At 41.8% G+C, this 22,361-nt stretch overlaps 1 protein-coding gene across 1 annotated transcript in view; it reads left to right on the top strand.

Moving 5' to 3' along the window:
* Positions 1-13,949, top strand: part of LOC126176013 (GTP-binding protein GEM-like) — a 540,057-nt gene extending 526,108 nt beyond the window's left edge. Inside the window, exon 4 of the mRNA XM_049923131.1 lies at positions 11,913-13,949. Coding sequence (XP_049779088.1) covers positions 11,913-12,184 — 272 coding nt within the window. The 3' untranslated portion in view covers positions 12,185-13,949. The remainder of the gene's footprint in view (positions 1-11,912) is intronic.
* The last annotated feature ends 8,412 nt before the right edge of the window (positions 13,950-22,361 follow it).

Below are 22,361 nucleotides of genomic sequence, written 5' to 3'. Positions count from 1 at the left end.
GATGGACAGTTCGACGCCGACAAAAGTGCATAACACAAGTCTTCGCATGAGAAAACTGAAACCCATGGGCTAGGGCCCACGCCTGCGCCTTGCGTATGGCTCCCTGCAACCGACGTTCTGCAACACCAATGGTGGAGGAGCTGAAAAAGATGCAGAAATCGTCAGCATATAACGTGGGTGAGACAGACGACCCGACTGCTGCTGCAAGGCCATTAATGGCCACAAGCAAAAGGGGCACGCTCAATACAGAACCCTGTGAAACGCCGTTCTCCTGGATATGAAGTGAACTATGGGATGTGCCAATTAAAACGCGGAATGTCCGTACAGATAAAAAATTCTGAATAAAAGTGGGGAGAGAGCCCCGGAGACCCCACCTATGCAACGTGGCGAGAATATGGTGCCGCCACGTCGTGTCATATGCTCTGGAGAGATCGAAAAAGACGGAGACGAGGTGTTGGCGCCTGGAAAAAGCAGTGCGGATTGCAGACTCAAGAAAGACCAAAGTATCGGCGGTGGAACGGCCCTGACGGTAGCCGCTCTGGCACGGAGCCAGAAGACCCCGAGACTCGAGCAGCCAACACAGCCGTCGACTCACCATGCGTTCCAATAGCTTGCACAGAGTATTTGTCAAGCTGATGGGCCGATAGCTATCCACATTAAGCGGGTCCTTACCAGGCTTCAGCACCGGAATGAGGGTACCCTCCCGCCACTGCGACGGAAAGACACCATCACCCCATATGCGGTTGAAGATGGCAAGAACACACCGCTGACATTCCGGGGACAGGTGTTTGAGCATCTGATTGTGGATGCCATCTGGCCCAGAGGCTGTATCGGGGCACTGTGCCAGGGCGCTTTGGAGTTCCCACAAACTAAATGGGGTGTTATACGCCTCAGGGTGGCGAGAAGCAAAAGAAAGCCGTTTGCATTCCTCCTGGCGTTTTAGCGCGCGAAACGCGGGCGGGTAATTCCCCGACGCAGAGGCCCGAACATAGTGCTGAGCGAAATGCTCGGCGATTGCATCGGCATCGGTGGATACCGCCCCGTTGATGATAAGCCCTGCGACACCTGTAGAGTGCTGCAATCCAAAGATGCGCCGAATCTTCATCCACACCTGGGAGGGTGAAGTACGGGAACCAATGGTGGAAACGTACCTCTCCCAGCACTCCTGTTTCCGCCTTTTGATGAGCCGCCGTGCCTGAGCACGGAGACGCTTGAAAAAAATGAGGTTCTCCAAAGACGGGTGCCGCTTATGTCGCTGAAGAGCCCGCCGACGTTCTTTAATGGCTTCAGCGACCTCCGGAGACCACCAAGGCACTGACTTTCGCCGGGGGCACCCTAATGAACAAGGAATGGTACGTTCCGCAGCGGAAGCAATCGCTGCAGTCAGTGTCTAGACCGCCACATCGATGGTACCGTGGGGGAGAGATTCAACAGTGGCAGCAGAGGAGAACGTTTCCCATTTTGCCTTGCTAAATGCCCATCTAGGCAGTCGTTGATGGGATCGACGCTGGGGTAGTGAAAGGAAGATGGGAAAATGGTCACTACCACACAAGTCGTCATGGACTCTCCAGTGGACCAATGGTACAAGCCCTGGGCTGCACAACGACAGATCTATGGTCGAGAACGTGCCATGCGCCACACTGAAATGTGTGGCGGCGCCAGTGTTTAAGAGGCAGAGGTCGAGTTGGGAGATGAGATTCTCGACCTCTCTGCCTCGGCCAGTAACCTTCGTTCCACCCCACAGGGGATTGTGGGCGTTAAAATCCCCCAGGAGAAGAAAAGGCGTGAGGAGTTGGGCGACAAGTGCAGCCAATTCGGTCAAGGAGACTGTACCACCTGGAGGGAGATAGACAGTGCAGACGATTATGTCCTGGGTAGTCCTTACGCATACAGCCACAGCTTCCAATGATGTTTGAAGGGGCACAGGAGCACTATATACAGAGGTAAGGACATACACGCAGGTTCCACCTGACACACAATTGTAAGTGCTACGGTTGCAGTAATAACCCCTGTATCCACGAAGGACAGGGGTCCGCATTGCCGGGAACCAGGTTTCCTGGAGGGCAATGCAGAAAGCCGGTGTCATGCTTAGAAGCTGTCGTAGCTAAGGGAGATGGCTAAAATAACCGCCACAATTCCACTGGAGGATTGTACAAAGCATGTCCTGTAAGGGCATTAAGGTACTGAAAAGCAAATTACTTCACAGAGTCACATGCTGCCACCGACTGAGTGACTGACGTCGCAACTGCCATCGTTTCTGAGACGGCGAGATCCAGGTCATCAGGGGACGCAAAGAGCTCGACCTCATCCTCAGAGGCTGAGCTGACAGGAAGCGTTGGCGCGGGAACCACTGGGTCCTTAGGCTTCTTAGAGAGCTTCCTCTTCTCTCTCTTGTCTTTGGGAGGAGGGTTCGCATGCTGGGAGGGCTTTCCTGATGCATTGGCAGGAACAGAGGAAGAGCGGGAAGCCCTTCGACCAGCAGCTGGTGGCTTCCTCAGCCACTGGCTAGCGTCTAGCGAGACACTGGTAAAATCCTTGGAAGGGACTCCCCCAAGGGACCCCTTCCAGATGAGTGAGGCCTGAGGAGGCTGTTGCCTCTCCGGCTGAGCAGCCAGAGGAGGCTGTTGCTTCGCCAGCTGAGGAGCCGGAAGAGGCTCTTGCCTCTCCGGCTGAGCAGCCGGAGGAGGCTGGTGCCTCTCTGGCTGAGAGGTGGGGATGGATGTCCCCAGTTGTTCGGGGTCCACTGCTCCCAAACCGGGTGTTTTGGGAGCAGTGGAAGAGAGTGTGGCCCCTACCAGCGGTGGGGCAGGCGTAACTTTACTGTTCTGTGGGCCAACTGAGAAGGGAGACTTTGCAGGAACTGGTGGCGGCAGAGTTGCAGCAGCATAACTCCTCAACATAGATGTGGGGTTGAGCCGTTCTAGCTTCTTCCTTGCCTCTTGGTAAGTTAAACGGTCCAGGGTCTTAATTTCTTGTATCTTCCGCTCTCTTTGGTAGACTGCACAGTCTGGCGAGCAGGGAGAATGATGCTCCCCACAGTTAACGCAGGTGGGAGGCGGAGCACATGGAGCATTAGGATGTGAAGGTCGTCCACAATCACGACATGTGGGGCTGGCAGTGCATCTGGAGGACATATGTCCGAACTTCCAGCACTGGAAGCATCGCATAGGGGGCGGGACATAGGGCTTGACATCGCACCGGCAGATCATGACCTTGACCTTCTCAGGCAAGCAGTCGCTCTCAAAGGCCAGGATGAAGGCACCGGTAGCGACCCTATTATCCTTGGGCCCCCTAAAGACACGACGGACAAAGTGCACACCTCGTCGTGCCAGGTTCTCCCGTAGCTCGTCATCAGACTGTAGCAGAAGATCTTTATGAAAAATAATCCCCTGGACCAAATTTAAGGACTTATGGGGAGTGACATGAATGGGGATGTCACCGAGCTTCTCACAGGCGAGTAACGCTCGTGACTGTGCAGATGAAACTGCTTGTATCAAAATAGCCCCGCTCCTCATTTTGAAAACAGATGCCACTTCCCCAAACTTATCTTCAAGATGGTGAACAAAGAAGAGAGGCTTAGTCCCCAAAAACGAATCCCCATCAGTTCTGCTGCACACAAGGTATCGTGGTGAATATGGCTCCTGTCTGTCCGCAGCCCTACGTTCCTCCCATGGCGTGGCTAGGGAAGGGAACGATTTGGGGTTATATATCACAGCATTAAATTCTGTCTTACCGCGCTTAGAGACGTTGGCGGTCGTGCGACCACCGGATTGAGACTTCACCCGCTTCATTGCGGGGCATCCGCCCCGATGCCACCCACTCCGACCAGGGGCTCTCCCCACGGGCGCCACCCAGCCACAGCAAAGGCCACCTGGCAGGATGGCCATTGCCGGGAGTCCTGATGCCCCAGAGAGACGAGCATCGACTCCTTGGCTTACGTGGGGAGGTGTCAGCTCAGGCATCAGCAGTACGATCCCTGTGTTGTCAGCAGGCTACAACATAGAGGGTACATGACGACCCCACCACAACGGGCTGGCTACCGTGGTGGATTTTGGGTGCCATGGGTAGTCCATAGTGATCGTGTGTGCAGATGGTGAAGCACTAAGGGCGTTACGTACACAATCCATCAGGTGTGTATGCCCAAAATGACGGATGGAGGGTGCAGTTACGACGCCAAGACGATCAAGAGTGCCAAGGCCTTAGGGCACAGAGGACTGATGGTGCACCACGTAAGGTGTCCTTCCCCAAAAGGCTCGTACTTCTGTGGAATTTGGAAAAATGGAGGTCAAACCCTAATGGGGACCATCACATTAAGGCTGAAACGTTTGAGACTCCTTTTAGTCGCCTCTTACGACAGGCAGGAATACCGCGGGCCTATACTAACCCCCGAACCCGCAGGGGGAGCAAATGACGTAGCTGAAGGCTATGCTAACTATCGTCTCGGCAAATGAGAGCGTATTTGTCAGTGTAGCTTCGCTAGCAAGTCGGCTGTACAACTGGGGCGAGTGCTAGGACGTCTCACTAGACCTGCCGTGTGGCGGCGCTCGGTCTGCAATCACTGACAGTGGCGACACGCGGGTCCGACGTATACTAGCGGACCGCGGCCGATTTAAAGGCTACCACCTAGCAAGTGTGGTGTCTGGCGGTGACACCACAGGTGATATGCAAATTTTGAGTGTGAACTATTGCCTTTCAGTGCTCTGAGATGTTCTATATGCCTGGTTCTGAATTCCTGCATATTTGACCCACATATACAGATTGACAGCAGTTGCAAGTAAGTTGGTGTATACCAGACTAGCTGTATTTGTCAGTGTTGGCGGCATTTCTTCCAAGTCTTTGTATTGTGTTTTTGGTTCTGTATACTATGTCGAGTCCTTGTTTCTTTAGTATATTACCCACCCTGTGCGTGACTTTGTTGTTGTAAGTCATTATGTGCCATTTGTTGTTTACTGTCTGCTTATTTGTTTTGTGTTGGGTTGTGTCTGTGTGTGAGTTTCATGGTTATGTATTGCTTGTTTTTGTATTTGGTAGTTTATTTTATCTACTCTCTTTGCATCATATCCATTCTCCCGTGCAATTTATTTTATTGTGTTCAGTTCTTCTGTGGAATCATGTTTGTTTGTGGGTGGTTTGTTCAGTCTTTGTAGTAAATATCTGAAGCTGGTCTCTTTGTGAGTTATGGGGTGATTGGATTGGTTATGAATAATGGTGCTGGTGATTGTGGATTTCCTGTAGATTGTGAATTCATGTTTGATGTTTCTCTTGTGTATAGTGAGATCTCGTAAATTAAGTACTCAATTGTTTGCGTTTCAGTGGTGAACTGTATCTGTGGGTGGACGGAGTTTATGTTGACATGAAGTTCTTTCTTGCGAGGCTGAGGTTCATCTATTAAGCAAATTATATCATCTATATATCTCAACCAAAATATTATTTTGTACTGTTTTGTTATTACTATTTTGTCAAAGATTTGTTTTTCTACCTGACTGAGGAAAATGTCAGCTAGTAGATCACTGATTGGGGATTGTATGGGTAGTCCATCTTGTTGAGAGTAAACATTTTTGTTGAATGTGAAGTAGTTTTGCTCTGTGATGAGCGTGAGTATGGCAGATAAATAAAAATACGTTTTGCTGTTTGTAGATGACAAGTTGTAGTTGGGTAGCAGACTATCTACCAACACAAATACTCAATAGCTTCATGCAAGGTACCTAAAGTAATGCATACATCCTCTCTTTTGCCAATCAAGCAATAACTAGAACTTTAGACATAATGTTACAATCACCATACTGTGCATCAGGTCGTTAATACATATCTCAACAGCGAACTATAAACAAATGACGTATAATATTTTACAACAATTGTTCATTCACAATTGTAAATATTTTGTACCAAAAGTTCCTCTAAATATTAACATCTAACAACAATTTTACAGTAAGAAAGAAAATAACTCATTGAAGACAGCACAAAAAGTGCTGAAACATGTCTGGGTGGAATGAAACTGAAAAACGTGTCTTGCATAAGGCGGAATTCCTTGTCCTATAGCCTACCAATGTGATATCAGTGAGGTATCGCCTGGTGAGTGGTTAAGGTATCTCGGATATGATTCTTGAGTTGGAAAGTAATCAGGCTTTTTTCCACAGCGGCGGCATATTTTAACGAAATTTCAATCTCCCACCTGCACAGGAAGAGATGAGAATCATAATAAAATCATATGTATTCCTAAATTATGAAGTGATAACTAGTATAAACCTGATATTTATTTACATCTTCTCTGTGCTGTTATCTCGAAAGACTTTGTTTACTTTAAGTGAGTTTGAAAGTGAGGTGGCAGGAGGGGCAGAGGTGCTGCATGTTCTTAGCACTCCCTCGTGAGCAGGAAATGAGTTTAATATTCTAGTCCTGTGTTCTATGACATAAAACATATTAAGCTGATCAGAACAGATTTCTTCTACCTGATAAGAAAATACTTGGAGGGAACGTAGGATTCTCACAAGTAACGATGCTTTAGCAATGTGAAAAGCGTGTATGCTCTCATTCCTTCTGTCTTCGAAAATAACTTGTATAACAAGGTGAAATCTACACTTTGCATGACAAATTCGAGGTGTGTGGTCGACATCACTGCTGTCTTGGATTGGATGAACTGGATTTGTTAAACGGGGCAGGGTTCTTTGTCAGGGTGGAACTGTATATTCCTGTACACACCCAAGGTGCAGCTGTTTGTTTTGCAGTGCGCCATGGCTGGCTGCAGGAGTGGTCATGAGGAGTCAGCAACTGGAGGCTCAGCCTGTGATGGGCGGTTAAGCAAAAGGAATGAGCCGACCTGTCTGCTCTTGCTTGCAGTTGAGTTGGGGTAGAAGCTGACGTGTGTTGCGTGAGAGAAGATTCGAAATGACAGGTTTTTACGTTGGACGTATTGATAACATCTCCGGAGTCCCACCATGACTGGGGTGGTGCACTCTGGCATACACGTGCATCCACAACTGTGGCTGCGGCTGTGGCAGTCATTTTCACAGACCTCACAGCGTTGACACCAATGGAATATGAGGGAATTGGCAGCGCTTGTGGACATCGGGACATGAGTGTGTGGGATGTGCGAGTGTTTCAGCGATCTCTGACATCTAGCCAGGACAACTGGGTACTGGTTTAAGTGTGTCATCGCAGTGGACTCTGTCTTGTAGTGGTATTTGCTGTTAACTCGGCCCTAGGCCCTTAGTCCTTCCGAATGTAGTGGAGAGAAGTTCAGGAATTCTACAGTGCTTTAAAAACCCAATCACAATGTCAATTTCCCAATTGATCAGTTGATTGTTTCCGATAGTTGTATTGCAAGCTTGCATCTGTCTGTCCACTCCCACAAACTGGTTAAAGACATAGCATGCAACTCAGCCTAGTTTGAAGTTTTGAGTTACCTCCAAGGTGATGGACTTACTACCAAAAGACCAAAGTGTGCCAATATCCACCGATAGGAGGCAAGGGAAACAAAAAATCCAGTAGGGTTTGGAAGCGAGGTGGTTTCAGGATCAAATACTGCCATATATTCCAATAGTATTAACTACCAATAGAAATCACTGTCAAACTGTCCCATTAGCCAAACACTCTGAGATAATCAGGGACTAAAAAAAATGGTTCAAATGGCTCTGAGCACTATGGGACTCAACTTCTGAGGTCATCAGTCCCCTAGAACTTAGAACTACTTAAACCTAACTAACCTAAGGACATCACACACATCCATGCCCGAGGAAGGATTCGAACCTGCAACCGGAGCGGTCGCGCGGTTCCAGACTGTAGCGCCTAGAACCGCTCAGCCACTCCGGCCGGCAATGAGGGAATATTTCTGTCATCCACAGCTGCAGGTTTCCCAGGTAAGTGCTGATTTGTTTGCAGTCGATCCAACTGCGATCAATGGTGTGTGCAGAACTTGCAGTGGCATACTGCAGGACGTGACTGTTTGAGAAGAAAGAGAGAGACAGAGTGAGTGTATGTATTTTGACAGGAATTTCTCAGGTATCAAGTACCAAAGGAATGCCGCCACCTGACGCGTTTTTGGGAGATTAGCGTGACATCCGGTCTTTGTGCCACACGGGGCTGATGGATGGGCGAGTACAGCAGTCACGAAGCCCCAAATGGGCATAGTATGGTCTCTTGGCCACCACACAGTTCGTTCCTGCAGGCTGTTGCACTGGCAGGCGGTGGACAGTGCATGCTTTGCAATCTAAAGATTTTTAACGGTCTAATTATGTGTGATGAGTGTTTCATGATGGTATTCTGTGCGTGATTGAAATTAAAAAAAGTGATCGATTTAATTAATTCATTTACATGTATTTTACAAGACCTGCATATTTTCAAACAAGAGAGAATGCTGAGCAAGAGAGATCTTACCCCTGGAAATTGAATTACAAATAAATAACATACATTTTGCTGTATAATTGAATTTCCTGTCTGAGACGCTTCCTCTTCACCACAGAGCCAATACCCAGTGGGTATGAAGGGGGGGAAGTGGGTGAGGGGAGGGGTGGGCTGGGGGATTTACCACAGTCTGAGGGGTTAATTAATTGATCAATTTAATTAACTGGTAAATCAAGCTGATAGAGTGGGAGTGGGCTATTCAAATAACTCAGGCCCCAAAAGTGTACTTGTATCAGTGAGTAGGAGGTGGAGGGTTAAAGGTTTCCAGAGGGGTTGTGAGGAGGATGGGGAGGGGGGAGGGGAGGGATGGGGGAGGTTTCTGAGTAGGATGGATTATCCCCAGGGCGTCATAATTAGCTTAGCAGAACAATGCGTCAAGGACCTGTCAATCAAAAGAAAACAGTAGGTCTGCACCTGAATGTATGCTTTCCCCTGACGTAGGCAACCTGTACTAACAAATTGTTCTAATGCTAGCTGTGCCCCACTACTCTCTCCATTACTAAACTGGTGATCTCTTGATGTTTCAGAATGTGTCTTATCAACCGATCCCTTCTTGTAGCCACAAATTTCTTCTCTCCCCAGTTTTATTAGGTATCTCATCATTAGTTACATGATCTACCCATCTGATCTTCAGCATTACTAGTCTACATTTTATATCCTCTCTCCTTCTGCCATCATTAGTTATTTTGCTCCCCAAACCTTAAAAGTCTTTGTTTCTGCTCCCTGAATATTAATTCCTACTCCAAATTTTTCTTTGGTTTCTTTTACTGCTTGTTCAATGTACAGATTGAATAATACTGGGGACAGGCTACAGTCTTGTCTCACTCACTTGTCAACCACTGCTTTCTTTCATCCCCCTGGACTTTTATAACGTGTCTGGTTTCTGTACAATTTGTAAATAGTCTTTTGCTGCTTGTATTTTACACCTGCTACCTTCAGAATTTCAAAAAGTGTGTTCCTGTCAACATTGCCAAATGCTTTCTTTATGTCTACAACTGTTATAAGTGTAGGTTTGCCTTTCCTTAACCTATCTTCTTGTCTGGTGTTAAATATAAATACTGTAATAGTGAAAAATCCCTTATGTTTAGTGAGGACATAATAAGTAAGAAAAGATGCCTATCCACCAAAATTGTTGTAGAATGTCAAGTGTGTAATGGAACAAAGTGTACAATGTCACCACCTTGCTTATGACATGAGGTGTATTATGTAGGGAAGAAACCAGCCCAGATATTCTGTACTTTGATGGATCTCCCATCACCACCTTTCGAATTTCACAGGTGGTATATACATTTTCATAATGCCGTAACAGAAGAATCTATGCAGAGGACAGCAAAAGAAACTACAGGTCCACTGACATTGTTGCTGCATTGGATGGTTCATGGAAGAAGAGGGCCAATACATCACTGAGTGGGGCTGTCACAGTTACTTCTGTATACACAGGCAAGGCACTGGACAATGAATGTCTGACCAAACACTGCCAAGGCTGTGCCAATAACATAAATGATTACAAACGTGACAGAAACTTTGAAGGTGTGGAAAGCAAGGGTGCATTCTCAATTTTTTTGAAGCAGGTCAGCTGCTATACCCAGCCTGCGATAAACCCACTAAATTGGTGATGGTGATGTGAAAGGTTCAATAGTGTTATGGCAGCCAAACCATATGGAAAAACTGAAGTAAAAATGGAATGTATAGGTCATGTGCAGAAGAGAATGGGGGCAAGACTTAGGAAACTCTGCAAGGACATGACAGGAAACAAACTCCGATGGCAAAGCAATTGGCAGACAAAGCAGATTTATCAAATCATAAATGGAAAATAGGAGAAACAGCCAAAATGTCAGTGAGATGAGAAAAGTAAATTGGGTAACTCTGTTTCACAGAATATCCACTAATGAGCATCCATGGTACAGTCTCTGGGTAAAAGGTCCATGGTGCAAGTAAAATAGGTGTGAAGCAAATGCACAAACCCATACAAATGCACATCTCATGCAAGAAACAGTTATGATGGAACTAAAACCAATATATGGAGATTCTAGACACCTGGAAAAATGTTTGCATGGCAAGCACAGTATACAAATGAATGCTTCAGTTGTTGCATTTGGGAATGCTTGCCAAAAACTGTTTTTGTTGGCATGTCAGCTTTTCAGATTGCTGTGATGGCCACCATAATATGTTTTAATGATGGCAGTGACAAGCAGATTAAAAACTGGGGACAGCATAAAAAGTGGGCTGCTGTGAGTGGACAGGTAACATGTCACTGAAGATAAAAACTTGCTGAAACATAAGAAAGGAGACCAGAAAACAAAGAAAAGAAACAAAACTATATAATATGAAAATGACAACCACAATCAACAAGATTACAGAGCTATAATGTTTTACCATGTTATTATTGGGAAGAAAATATGATGAAAATTAGTTTCAGTTTCCCATAATGAGCAGTTTTATGTACTTAGGTATCATTATGTTATCCATTATTAAAGCTACAAAAACAAAATTTTGCATGAATAATAATATAATGCTTGCCTTTTTGCAACAATGTATTAATATTTTATGTTGGAGCAGTCATATTTAATTAATTTATTAGAAGAAAAAAATTCAGTTCTAAAACAACATTTTTTAAAAGAGACACAAAATAACAAATCAGTAAATATTCCTGTTTTACTGTATCAAGTTGATAGATAAAAGAAAAAAAATTGTTTTCTTCTTTTATTTTGAGTAATATGGAAGTACATTGTAGCTAAAATAAAAATTGCACCTAAATAAGTATGTAAGATAAAAATCAGTATTCACTCTACTATGTATTCCAAAGTTTTTAATTTTTTTACATGGAGGTCAAAATGTAGGCTACTAACTGCTTGGTTTAAGTTTCATTCCACTATCCATTAAAGTTTTTGAGTTATTAAATTTTAAAATAAAGTTACTTAAAATCCGTCTTGATTGCAATTTTTTTTTTTATTCATATGACCGGTTTCGGTTCATTCAGAACCATCTTCAGATCTGATATTTCAGTTAGAGGAGTAACACGTCCAAATCCAGCAACTTTCACATGCTACGCCACATGTGACGTAGATCTGAAGATGGTTCTGAATGAACCGAAACTGGTCATATGAATTAAAAAAAAATTGCAATCAAGACGGATTTTAAGTAACTTTATAAAATCACTGATTGCTGTTATCCCATAAGACATTATGTCTGTTTTTGCAAAATTTTAAAATACTAGTAAAAACTACTGGCTGTGACATACCCTTCCCATTAAATACACTGAGAAAACACTTAATTTTTAACTAAGTTACACAGCTTGCTATACACAATTATTTCTAGTTGCAAACTCTGCGAATTCTCTGGTTGGAGAATTTTTTTAAAAAAGTATATCATCATTTTACAGCTGTTGTCAACATAAATGCTATGATAAAGTAATATTGTTGTGTCAGATATTATCAGTGAATTATAAATCAAAAAATTAAACTTTCTTCTGTTTTTCTGTAACCTTTATAGGTGTCTTGTTTTTGTTGCAGATGGAAAATGTCTTGCATGCACCTACAGGGCAAAGTTCATAGAAATTTCTGTGGGAATCAGCCACAATGTGGATGAACTACTAGTCGGCATTCTCAACCAAATTCGATTGAAAATCCTGCACACAGTCATTTCTGAGCGTGAAAGCTCAACTCACTGGTATAAGAGCCGTGGCGTTGTCCGTGCAAGTATGAAAGCCCGCCAGATGTTTACGTGGCTGTTTGGAAAAGAAGATTCCAAGTTCAAAAATTGTGAGAATCTCCATGTTCTTTAAGTTAATGGGGTATGAAGTGCAATATAATATTGTAAATAAGTTTCATCTAAGAATAAAATATTTATATGTCATAGTAGACTCTGGTTGTGCTTTTCATCACCACTAAGAGTTCATCTGTCTTTCAGATATTCAGTTTAGATTCTTTTTCAGCCTTAAAGCCTATTTTGTCAGTCCTTGAATATTGTTGACAGTTTACAAAGTGGTGATACACTATTTGAATAAAAAATCTCTGTCAAAAGGTCAACAAAAAAATTCTTCCATATATTTTGCAAATGATGAAAAGTGCTGCCTCAATTTCATGAAGAAATTAATACAAGAACTTTTGTTAATAAAATGAGTGAAAAAATAGATGGATGTAATTGTACAGAAAATTTATACTGCAAGAATACATGTTCAAAATATATTTACAGCATGATATAAGTAGCTGACAAGTCCACAATAGATGACCATAAGGTTTATCTTTGTTTAGTAGATAGCTATTGTTGAATGAAATGTCATTCATATACTAAAATACTGAAAATAGCATTAAATTGAGAAGTGGACCATATCCCTTTGTGAAGATTGAAGGCTGGTCCTCAATACGTTACCTGAGGTCACCTGACCTCAAAGCCACATTCTAACTGGTGCTGAAGACATATATGCCAAAATAAGGAGTTCTGATAATATATACTTGCCTTTCTTACTTTAAGAACTGTAAGCACTAAACATTTTTGATATACTGTATATGACACCTATTATTTAGAAAGAAAAGACCATCATTTTGACTAAATTTTGATCACAAACATTATCATATTTCCACATAAAAAACAAATAAATAATTAATAAAAGAATCCATATATATGCTGGTCCCTTACATCACAATGTATTTGAAGTGTAGCTTGAAGGAAGAATAGTATGTGAGTTCAAATGAAACCTAACAGTGCCTTTTAGTACATTTTTATTACAGTTTATAACTTATAGAGTTTGATTTCTATTTAGTAATTTAATATAACAAGAGTAAATAGCCATTAAATAAAGTGAGTGGATAGGATTTTGTTAGAAATTAGTGTATTATTTTTTATTCATTGTGTGCTGATACAAAATTAAAATGAATTATGACACTCTGCAATGAAGTAGCATGAAGTAAATAAAAGTGAGTGTACATTATTGTGAGATTGCATTGTTTGCTTATTGTGAAAAGAAAGAAACACATGGAACTGCTCTACATCCTTCAGCAACAATAATAAAGGTGCTAAACAACTAATAATTCATCACTATTTCATTAAAATTAATTTCTTTGTAACTTTGACAAACTATTTAGGAAGCTTAAATACTTAATTTCTTTAACATTCTCATTCATCTGCTGGTAAAAAGAATGCTTTTGTGTTATTCTTCTGAAAGTTTAATTTTTTAAATTATAGAGTCTGCTTCAAACAGTATATCCACGCAGTTAGAGTCGCATTGTCAATGGTTATCAATGATTATTATTTCCATACATTCATCAATAAAATTGAGTTCATGTGTCATGACAATACTACAATTAATACAATATTTATTCTGGTATGATTATAATACTAAGAATGTATCACATCTAGTGCTAGAACTAATATGTTGTGTCAGATTTTCATTAGCGCAGTAATTTATCACTTAGTATTAGGAATGTATGGTTAAATAAATAAGAGGAGGTCATAAATGTAATGTGCCACACAGTGACCAATGGCGCATTATTGTAACAGTTATGTACAGAGTGTAAAAGCAGAAACAATAAAGTTTATTTCAAATTTTATGAATTTTACTTTGAAACATTCCTGATATTATAAAGGGGAACAGTAAAAGGTATGACCCGCTTACAATGTTCTTGAAAATAAGAAACAGGTTAGGTGTATTAGTATCAGTGGTGTGAGTATGTTGTCTGTCAAGCTGTGTATGTGTTTCCTAATTCATTCAGTACATATGAGAAAATCATGGCTTCCACAAGAACGAATAGTCAAGATAAATGTAAATAATGTGTGACTGGGGCCTCCCATCGGGTAGGCCATTCGCCGGGTGCAAGTCTTTCGATTTGACGCCACTTTGGCAACTTGCGCGTCGATGCGGATGAAATGATGATGATTAGGACAACACAACACCCAGACCCTGAGTGGAGAAAATCTCCGACCCAGCCGGGAATCAAACCCAGGCCCTTAGGATTGACATTCTATCACGCTGACCACTCAGCTACCGGGGGCAGACATAGTCAAGATAATGCAGTAGGTTATTATTAAGCTAGAAGAAATCATAGTATGTAGTAGTAATTAGACCAGAAATGTACACTGCTGTAAGGTGTAGCATGGCTGTAGCCTGTTGTGTTGCTCTCATAGAAAAAAAAATTACCAAGCATATCCCAGGTTGCTTAAAAATCTCAAGAAATTGACAACTACTTATCATACAAAAGAAACTTCAGTGTAGTAGCAAATAGCTGCAGAACAGTTACTATTGTCAACCTGCTATGACTGATCCAAGCTCATCTTTTATTATACTTATAAACCAGAAATATCATCATGTGAAATAAAAATCGACTTCAACTAAAACAGGGTCCCTAAGCCCCAACCACTATCTCAATATCATTCATCATCATCATCATTGTTATCATCTCATCAGTAACTTCACATAACTATTATATACGTAAACCACATGCATCATATCATCAGTAATCAACATCATCAAATATATAAATACACAGTAAACTTCATAATACAACTCATCTGAAATATACTAAAATAAAATTCCGTGTTCTGTCTATATAAGTTGTCTCCCACACGAAAAACAGCTCATAGCCGTAAGCATAAAATATCCAAATACTGTAAACAAAACAATTGCAATGACAACAGAGGAGAAGCTGGAAGACGCTGGCATCGTTGACGGGGCCCTCCTGTGCGGCCCTCTTGCCCGCGGCGATGGACGTCAGACGACTGAGCGGACCGAAATGGCGGGAACCACGGAAGCAGACCGTAGAGGAAAACAAGTTCACACCAGCACCATAGATATATAAATCGCCCTATGCTTTTTAGATCGTATAAAAATAATTTTACTGTTTTTTAATTCTGACAAGTACAGATTTTAACCTTGACATCTACATATTTTAATTAAGTATTTTTAATATAAAAAAAGATCTACTGAATACAGTATGTGCAAATGGAATGTAACAAATGTACCAGACGCCACCTGTCGGTAATAGTGTTATAATTAATATAAATGACGTGCACTCTGTCAACCAGTTTTATGTGACGTAGCATGTGAAAGTTGCTGGATTTGGACGGGTTACTCCTGTAACTGAAATATCAGGTACGTTCTGGTACATTTGATGTTGATTAGATAGGATGAAAAAGATTTGCTTCCGTGAAATAGTAAATCAGTATCATTATTTTTACAGATCTGAAGATGGTTCTGAATGAACCAAAACTGGTCATATGAATAAAAAATTTGCAATCAAGACGGATTTTAAGTAACATTATAAAATCACTGATTGCTGTTATCACATAAGACATTATGTCTGTTTTTGCAAAATCTTTGTGATCACTATAAATCTTGTCAAATAAGAAGTGTCGGAATTTGGCAAAGGCCCACACGACTTGACATTGACAAATTGTTGTTGACTTCGGTCGTCTCAGAACCAGTTGGAGCTTTTTGCCGCAAAGTTGGTACAAACGTGGGGTATCGAGAGCCCTGTAGTGCACAAAACGAAGGAAAAAACTGACAAAACCGAGAAAACGTCTGACTTGTCGTTTTGAAGTGCGTGTGGGTCACAGATAGCTTGCAACACATCCGAGTCAGGTTCAATGCCAGAAACAGAAATGAAGTGACCCAACATTTTATGTCATATTTGTCAAATTCAGATTTGCTGAGGTTGACTCTAGCACAATGGGTCAGAAAAGACTTGTAACAAAGAATTCAAGGTATCACTGTGCTCATCCCGCGTCTTTTCGGATATGAGAACACCATCGACATAAGTGGTAATATTATTTTTCAAATGCTCTGGTAAAACAGAATTTCAATCTCTAATGAATACTGTAGACGAAATATTTAATCCAAAAGAAAGTTTACGGAACTGATAGCATATGCCAAAACAGAGGAAGGCCGTATATTTGCGGCAATTATGGTGCATTTCAATCTGCCAGAAACTATATTTTAAATCGAGGAGAAAACTGTGACGTCAGGAAATTTTTGATAAATCTCCTACTAGGTTTGCGGTCTACCTGTTTCTGGTATAATGTTGTTGATTTGTCTCGAATCGAGAACAAGCCTCAGTGAACCAACTTTCATTCGCACAATATGAAGCGGACTGTTATAACGACTGGCTGCCGGCTCAATAATACCATGTTGAAGAATGGAATTCATTTCTTCTTTGACTTTCAGACGATAAACAAAAGCAATGGTATAGTGTCGTCTAACAAAAGCAATGTGTGGCTTAACTCGAAATTCATAAAGAAAACCACGAATAGTGCCAGGTACATGATCAAAAACGTGAGCATGAGTTCGTAAGATTTCCAGTAATTGTTGTTTATGAAAATCAGAGGTGGCTTTACAATTGTCAACCTTGTTCTGAATCGTGTCGAAAATGTCAGTCACAGTGCCGCCATCGTACTGCTCACGGTACGGGTCAGCAGAATTAAATGTGTGGTGTAACAGTTTATATTTCTGTTTGAGGAAAGAAAATGCAGGCGATTGACATCTTGTTCCTCGGTAGAGAGGCTCTGATCAAAATTTAAAAATATCATATTGTCGTCGTTTTGTAACGTAATACAGGAGTTGTTAAACCCAGCACTGCTTTATACCTGTTTAAGAAATGACTTCAGTTGTTAAAAGTGGAACGATAAAAAAGTTAGCGAAAAACGTGTGACCTTGAGTAGAAAATTGTAAATGAGTTTGAGATTTGACTTCAACGCTTGTACCAGGTAGAGCACCATTTATTTCCATTTTGTAACATCGCACAAGATTCATCAAAAATGCAGCGGTTGGATGCTGCGTCACTGACGGCAATAGCAAGGGAACCAGAATCGTCCGCCGAAGTGGCCGTGCGGTTCTGGGCGCTAGAGTCAGGAGCCGAGCGACCGCTACGGTCGCAGGTTCGAATCCTGCCTCGGGCATGGATGTGTGTGGTGTCCTTAGGTTAGTTAGGTTTAATTAGTTCTAAGTTCTAGGCGACTGATGACCTCCGAAGTTAAGTCGAATAGTGCTCAGAGCCATTTGAACCATTTTTTGAACCAGAATCCACAACTGCTTTTAATACGTGTTTGCCTACTTGAATGGTAATAACAGGATAATAAAGATGCTTCAGAGGCTGGTCAATTTCACGTAACAGTAAATCCGTGATGTCTTCTAAGCGGATCATATGCTCTATAATGTGTGCAGAATGCGATGTACCCTGTGTTGGCGCAGCATCGGCATAATCTGACGCCTGGTCCGCTAGTCATTGTTGTATAGCGTCTGAACCATTCGGTACGTTGGCAGAAGCGACTACAATTATTTGAACAGTGCGCTGAGGTTCTGAATGATTTAGATTACCTTGTCGCGGGTGAAAATGTGAATCTGGTTCAAATGGCTCTGAGCATTATGTGACGTAACGTCTGAGGTCAGTCCCCTAGAACTTCGAACTGCTTAAACCTAACTAACCTAAGGACATCACATACATCCATGTGCGAGGCAGGATTCGAACCTGCACCGGAGCGGTCGCGCGGTTCCAGACTGTAGCGCCTAGAACCGCTCGGCCACACAGGCCGGCGAATCTGGTTCATTTAAGCATAAAGACTAGTTGTTATTAAAGTGCCCTTTATTCCTGTAATTATGATTAAAATGTCTGTTTCCCTGTTTATTTCCACTATGACCTTGGAAATGCTAGGCATTGCCATAAGAGTTTTCTGGTACGGCTGCTGTCTGTAGTTACGGAAATTGTTCTTGTACAAAATTAATGCCATAATCATTTTGCGAGAATGTTTGCTGCTGTGACAGCTGTTTTGGCAAAGGCTTATTTATGTGTTGTCTGACTAGACTATTGAAAATTATGATTCTGCTGTAGATAGTTATTAGGAAGACTTTGGTTCTGCAGAAAACATCGTTGCTAATTACAATTAAAATTCTGGTTGTTGTTGTCAAAATTTCTGTTACGTCTTACATTCCCAAAATAATTACTATTATTGTGATTGAAAAACGACCAGAATGACCATCGTTGTGTTTGTAGTGAAACTTTCAGTTTTGATCAATCTCAAGTAATTGTAAAACGCCGCGAAAAGCTGCCTGTTCACCTGCTCTTAAGGCACATTTCAAATTTCCTGAAGTTTTGAAATACAGAGGTGGATCAAACCTGACGGGCTGAATGGCTCAAGTAAATGCTGGTTTTGTTGTATGTTAACGTTTCAAAATTCGAGTTGGTGAAGTTCGGTAAATTTATCAGTTTGTCTTTTACAGCATGTTGTCGTCTCAGACCAGTATGCTGCGAGGAAAGCGCTTTGGAATTCTTCTACTGAAAAAAAACAACCATGCAATCGGTCACATTCTCGTCGACGGTTCCCCTTCCAAAAATCTACAAATATAAATTCTAATTTATGAGAAACAGACCAATTTGGCAGCAAAGAAAAAGTAAATTGCTGAATCCAGTACAAGGGATGCAAACAATTAGGACCATTACGAAATACTTTGAATTTTCTGATATAAAAAATGCTTTTAGTCAAATCTATCGGTTCTAAAATTATCAAAATAATTTTGTCGACTGAAAAAAGTGGGAGAGTTGTCATGTAATTGCAAAAAGTCTCTTTCCCTGATTGGATTAGGAAACTGAGGTTGCGAAGAATTTTCTATATTCTGATCGATACAAAAAATACGGTAAGACACAACAGAAAAATGGCTCGAATGTGAAGTAATTAGGTCACCCATACCACAGCTGTGTCAGTGGTGTTATGCATCTGATGCCTCTGCTTGGCTGCAGCATGTGGTAACTGTCTCATTTTAGAGGCAGTATTTTCCCTATCAGCAGATGGTCCCTGAGGTAACTGCATGTGCGAGACTTCGGTCTGACCCTCAATACCTACAGCAATGTTGTTATTTCATTCAGTCGTGCTCAAAAATAGCGGTGGATCTTCAAAATCTATTGAAACATAAAATACAAGATCATTTACAAAAACAATTCTTACACATGTAAAAGTGGCACCAAAGTTGGTGTCCAGATATGAACAGTAATTGAGGGTAGCAATTTTTTTTTTTTTTTTTTGTAAGTATTTCTTTGGGAAAGAAAATCTAGGAGTGTGCTCTCAATTTAATTCTTGCACCACTGCAAAGATGAGCGAAACAGGTTTCAGTGTCAATGGTAGTGAGAAATAGCTGAATTTAATAAAATTCAACAAAACCCCAGGGCCTGAACAAATCGCTCTCAGATTCTAAACCGAATTTGTGACTGAACTAGTGCCTAAAGAGGCTCACTTTTTAATTAAACACAATAAGAAGAAATCCTAAGAGTGCTAAACCTTCTCCTCAGCATTTGAGTCAGTACCACACCTTTGCATATTATCGAAAATATGAGGTGTCAGACGAAATACGTGACAGGGTTGAGGATTTCTTGGTAGGGAGGATGCAGCATGTTATCTTTGATGTAGAGTCAGCAACAGATGTAGCAGTAATTTTGAATGTACCCCAGGGAAGCATGTTGTGTCTTTTCTGCTATTCATCACCTATATTAATGCTCTTGCAGACAATCTTGGTAGTAATCTCACACTTTTCACAAATGATGCAGTTATCTACAACAAAATACAAACAAAGCTGTATGAAATGTTCAGTCAGACCTGGATAAGATTTCAAATTAGTGCTTTAAATGTTCGAAACTGTATAATGTGCATTTCACACAAAAAAAAACCATAGTATCCTATGAAAATAAAATTAGTGAGTCACAGTTTGAATCTGGGTATAACACTTACTAGTGGAATGTTCACATAGGCATACATGGGTATAGCAGTTAGGGAACTGCAATCAGTTTACAAACGAGATTGCTTACAAATCACTTGTGTGACACATTCTAGAATACTGTTCAAGTGTATGGGGCCCATAGGACTGGTGGGGGATACTGAATGTATATGGAGGAGGACAGCCCAAATGGGCACAGGTTTGTTTGACCCATGGGAGAGTGTCTCTGAGATGTTGAAAGAACTGAACTGGCAAACACAGATAGACAGAATAGCACAGACAGAAAGTGCCCCGAGAAATTCTACTAACAAAGTTTCAAGAACAGGCTATGCATATGCTACAACCCTGTACATATTCCTCCCACAGGGATCGTGAGGATAAGATTAGATTCATTGAGTCACTAAAAATTAAAACACTCTCAAGGGAGGTCTGTTAATAAACTGAAGGGCTCTGGTAATGGCTATTATCTCTGCTCTAAAAACACTACATGTTGTCCAGTGGGAAATTTAACAGCGTACGGTTAAAGAGCCTCCAGCTTAAAGGATGTTAGCAGCATCCTGATACTGCGAAGAACTGAGAGAAACAGATACTGGAAGGTCATGGGGATGACTTAAACTTTAGGTCCTTGAAACAGATTTGTCTTAGGAGACCTGAGGAATATATAAAGAACAAACCCTAAGTGGAATAGGTGGAGGTCCCATCAGAAAGTCAAGACATGTTCAGGAGATAGTCCTCCTTCTGTGAAAAAAGGATGTATTTGATAATCAAATGATTTGGATATTGTTATATGGTGACTGCTTGTGCATAGGTGAGCAAGAATTGGTGCCATCAGAACTAAGAAGTAAGATCCCCACTTCAGTGAGGAAACCACCTATAGGGCTGGTCTGGAAGGTGCCAGTAGCTAGTCTGAGTCCACAATGAAGTAGTGGGACCAATAATTTCAAACACAAATGTGCCATTGAACTGCAAAATGCAATCATAGTCCAATTGGGATGAGACCAGGACATGCTAAATACAGTCCAAAAATGTAGAGCTCTGAATTGGAGTTAACTGTGGTACAACAGCAGAAATGAATGACTCATGTATTTGTGGAAGAAAACTGGAAGCTGTTGGAAAAATTCCAAATGAAGGCCTTCCAGATGGCTCCTTGTAGCTGACGTTTAGTCAAGGTGACAGATTGGGAGCTGTACCACATTCAAAAGGTGTCAACATACAGAGGTGGGGGGGTGGGTAGGGGCATCTGATAGAGGTCACTAGTCCAGAGTCGCTGATAAGGATGAACATAACACTCAGCACAGAGCTGAGCAACATAACAATTCTTAAATTAAAGGGTTGAAAGAGCCCCAGTCAAGGGAGGGTTTAGTATAATGCAATGACATGAATCAGTGTCATATGCCTTGTTTGAGTCAAAAAAAGACTAAAATGAGGAGTTACCATTCTGCAAAAGCCTTTTGAATTGCTTTGTCGGTCCTCTCTCCTCAAAACTTACAGGATGACAAAAGGCCATGTTATTAAAGAATCTATCATAATCATTTGAGCTCCCATATTTTCAAGCAGTTTACAAAGCATGTGGGTTAATTTAATTGGTCAGCAGCTGTCAATGGACATCAGGTTTTTCCACGGTTTAAGGATTGTAGTGGTGACACTATTTCTCCATTGTGAAGAGAAAATTTCATATAGCGAAATACAGTTAAAGACTCCAAGTAGAGGGAGTCGGTGAGTCACACACAGGTAATGGATCATCCAATTATAAATGAAACCAAGTGCCTGGGACTGTATCATGTGACGATTCAAGAGCACTAAGCGGTTCTCTGTCAATGAAAGGTTCATTATTTACGAGGGCAGTTCAATAAGTAATGCAACACATTTTTTTTCTCGGCCAATTTTGGTTGAAAAAACCGGAAATTTCTTGTGGAATATTTTCAAACACTTCCGCTTCGTCTCGTATAGTTTCATTGACTTCCGACAGGTGGCAGCACTGTACGGAGCTGTTAAAATGGCGTCTGTAACGGATATGCGTTGCAAACAACGGGCAGTGATCGAGTTTCTTTTGGCGGAAAACCAGGGCATCTCAGATATTCATAGGCGCTTGCAGAATGTCTACGGTGATCTGGCAGTGGACAAAAGCATGGTGAGTCGTTGGGCAAAGCGTGTGTCATCATCGCCGCAAGGTCAAGACTGTCTGATCTCCCGCATGCGGGCCGGCCGTGCACAGCTGTGACTCCTGCAATGGCGGAGCGTGCGAACACACTCATTCGAGATTATCGAC

Source organism: Schistocerca cancellata, chromosome 3 (genome assembly GCF_023864275.1).
Source record: "Schistocerca cancellata isolate TAMUIC-IGC-003103 chromosome 3, iqSchCanc2.1, whole genome shotgun sequence".
NCBI classification, from domain to species: Eukaryota; Metazoa; Arthropoda; class Insecta; order Orthoptera; family Acrididae; genus Schistocerca; species Schistocerca cancellata.
The sequence above is the reverse complement of the archived record's forward strand: the minus strand, read 5'-3'. Positions and strand labels throughout refer to the sequence as shown.